General features: G+C 53.4%; 1 protein-coding gene across 1 annotated transcript; it reads left to right on the top strand.

The window, feature by feature from the left end:
- Positions 1-195: 195 nt before the first annotated feature.
- Positions 196-1103, top strand: LOC113980374 (zinc finger protein 154-like; the record flags this gene model as incomplete). Its single annotated transcript, XM_027707592.1, has 2 exons — positions 196-771; positions 856-1103. Coding segments are annotated over 2 exons (750 nt in total), but the record flags the coding sequence as incomplete, so codon positions are not given.
- Positions 1104-1776: the final 673 nt, after the last annotated feature.

Raw genomic sequence — 1776 nt, 5'->3', positions numbered from 1 at the left:
GCCGTTTTGAAGGGCTCCACGGTGCAGGAAGGCAGCGGGGAGGAAAAGGGCTGGAGATCCCCCTGCAGGAGGGGCTCCAAAGCCAGCCCAGGGTGCTCTGAGGAGGAAAGACTCAACCTGTGCCAGGAAGGCGGCCGGAGCTTGAGGCAGAGCTGTGAGCTGGTGGTCCCTGAGCAGCCTCCCAGCAGGGAGAAGGCCTTCAGGTGCTTGGAATGTGGGAAGAGCTTCAGGAAGAGCTCCAACCTCCTCACCCACCAGCGCATCCACACTGGGGAACGGCCATACCCATGTCAGGAATGTGGGAAGAGTTTCAGGGACAGCTCCACCTTTATCCGACACCAGCACATCCACACTGGGGAACGTCCCTACACATGTCGGGAATGTGGGAAGAGCTTCAGGTACAGCTCCAACCTCCTCACCCACCAGCGTATCCACACCAGAAAACGGCCTTACAAGTGCTTGGAATGTGGGAAGAGCTTCAACCTGAGCTCTAACCTCCTCACCCACCAGCACATCCACACTGGGGAATGTCCCTACTCATGTAGCAATTGTGGGAAGAGTTTCAGTAACAGCTCCTCCCTGATCAAACACCAGCGCATCCACACTGGGGAACGGCCATACCCATGTCAGGAATGTGGGAAGAGTTTCAGGGACAGCTCCACCTTGATCCGACACCAGCACATCCACACTGGGGCACGGCCCTACACGTGTCGGGAATGTGGGAAGAGCTTCAGGTACAGCTCCAACCTCCGCACCCACCAGGGCATCCACATCAGAAAACGGCCTTACAAGTGCTTGGAATGTGGGAAGAGGTTTCAGCGCAGCTCAACTCTTCTCAGGCATGAGCAGACACACACGGATGAGAGGCCCTTCCGCTGCACCGACTGCGGGAAGGACTTCAAGCAGAACGGCAACCTCATCAGACACCGGCGCATCCACACGGGGGAGAGGCCCTACAAGTGTGAGGAGTGTGGGAAGAGCTTCACTGACAGGTCTGGCTTGACCAAACACCAACGGACCCACCAGTAACTGAAGCCCTACCAGTGCCCCAACTGCAGGAAGAGCTTTGGCCGCTGCTTCCACCCCGAATGAAGCCCCTGATGGTGAGGCAACCCCTGGAGTCCAGTGACTGTCAGTCCATCCCTTTCGACCACAAAGGGCCAGTCCCCTTTCCCAGGGGCAGGTTCTTCCAACAGAACCCTTCTTGGGGGGTGTGTGGAGATTCCTGCCTTGGCTGGGGACCCCCCAAGGTCAGTCCTGGAGGTTGAGAGCAGAGATCTCCCCACAAGCATTGGTCTGGGGGAGTTCCATCCATCTCTAATTAAGAATTCTTGCTTTTGTGCCAGCTTGAGTAGAATTGCTTCAACAATTTTTTTAGTGTAGAGCACTGTCCTATCTTATCCTGTATTCCTGGTAGTTTTAGTGTTTGTATTGTGCAGTAAATAATTGTGATGAAGATCTTTTGTCTGATCACTTGTAACCCTAAATAATTCCTTTCTATCAATAGATCTGCTTTGGCATCATTAAAACCTGGGGAACAAAAGTGGTTCAGTCACACCACTGTAATTCCTCTAAACCGAAAGTGTTGGCATAATGCAAGGCTGAGATTGGATCCAGCAGCCTCCAGCACTCCACAGTAAGTTGGGAGCTCAGGGGGTGTGGTAGTTTGAAACTCCCAGGAATCCAATTTCTAAATTCAAGCCCCCCTCCCACAATTTGCCCCTGTGAAAAGGTTTAGTGATGGTATGGACTTGATATCTTTTTCACTTCATGTGG

This window comes from Neopelma chrysocephalum, unplaced genomic scaffold, assembly GCF_003984885.1.
Source record: "Neopelma chrysocephalum unplaced genomic scaffold, ASM398488v2 Primary Assembly neopelma1_93915, whole genome shotgun sequence".
NCBI lineage: Eukaryota > Metazoa > Chordata > Aves > Passeriformes > Pipridae > Neopelma > Neopelma chrysocephalum.
The sequence above is the reverse complement of the archived record's forward strand: the minus strand, read 5'-3'. Positions and strand labels throughout refer to the sequence as shown.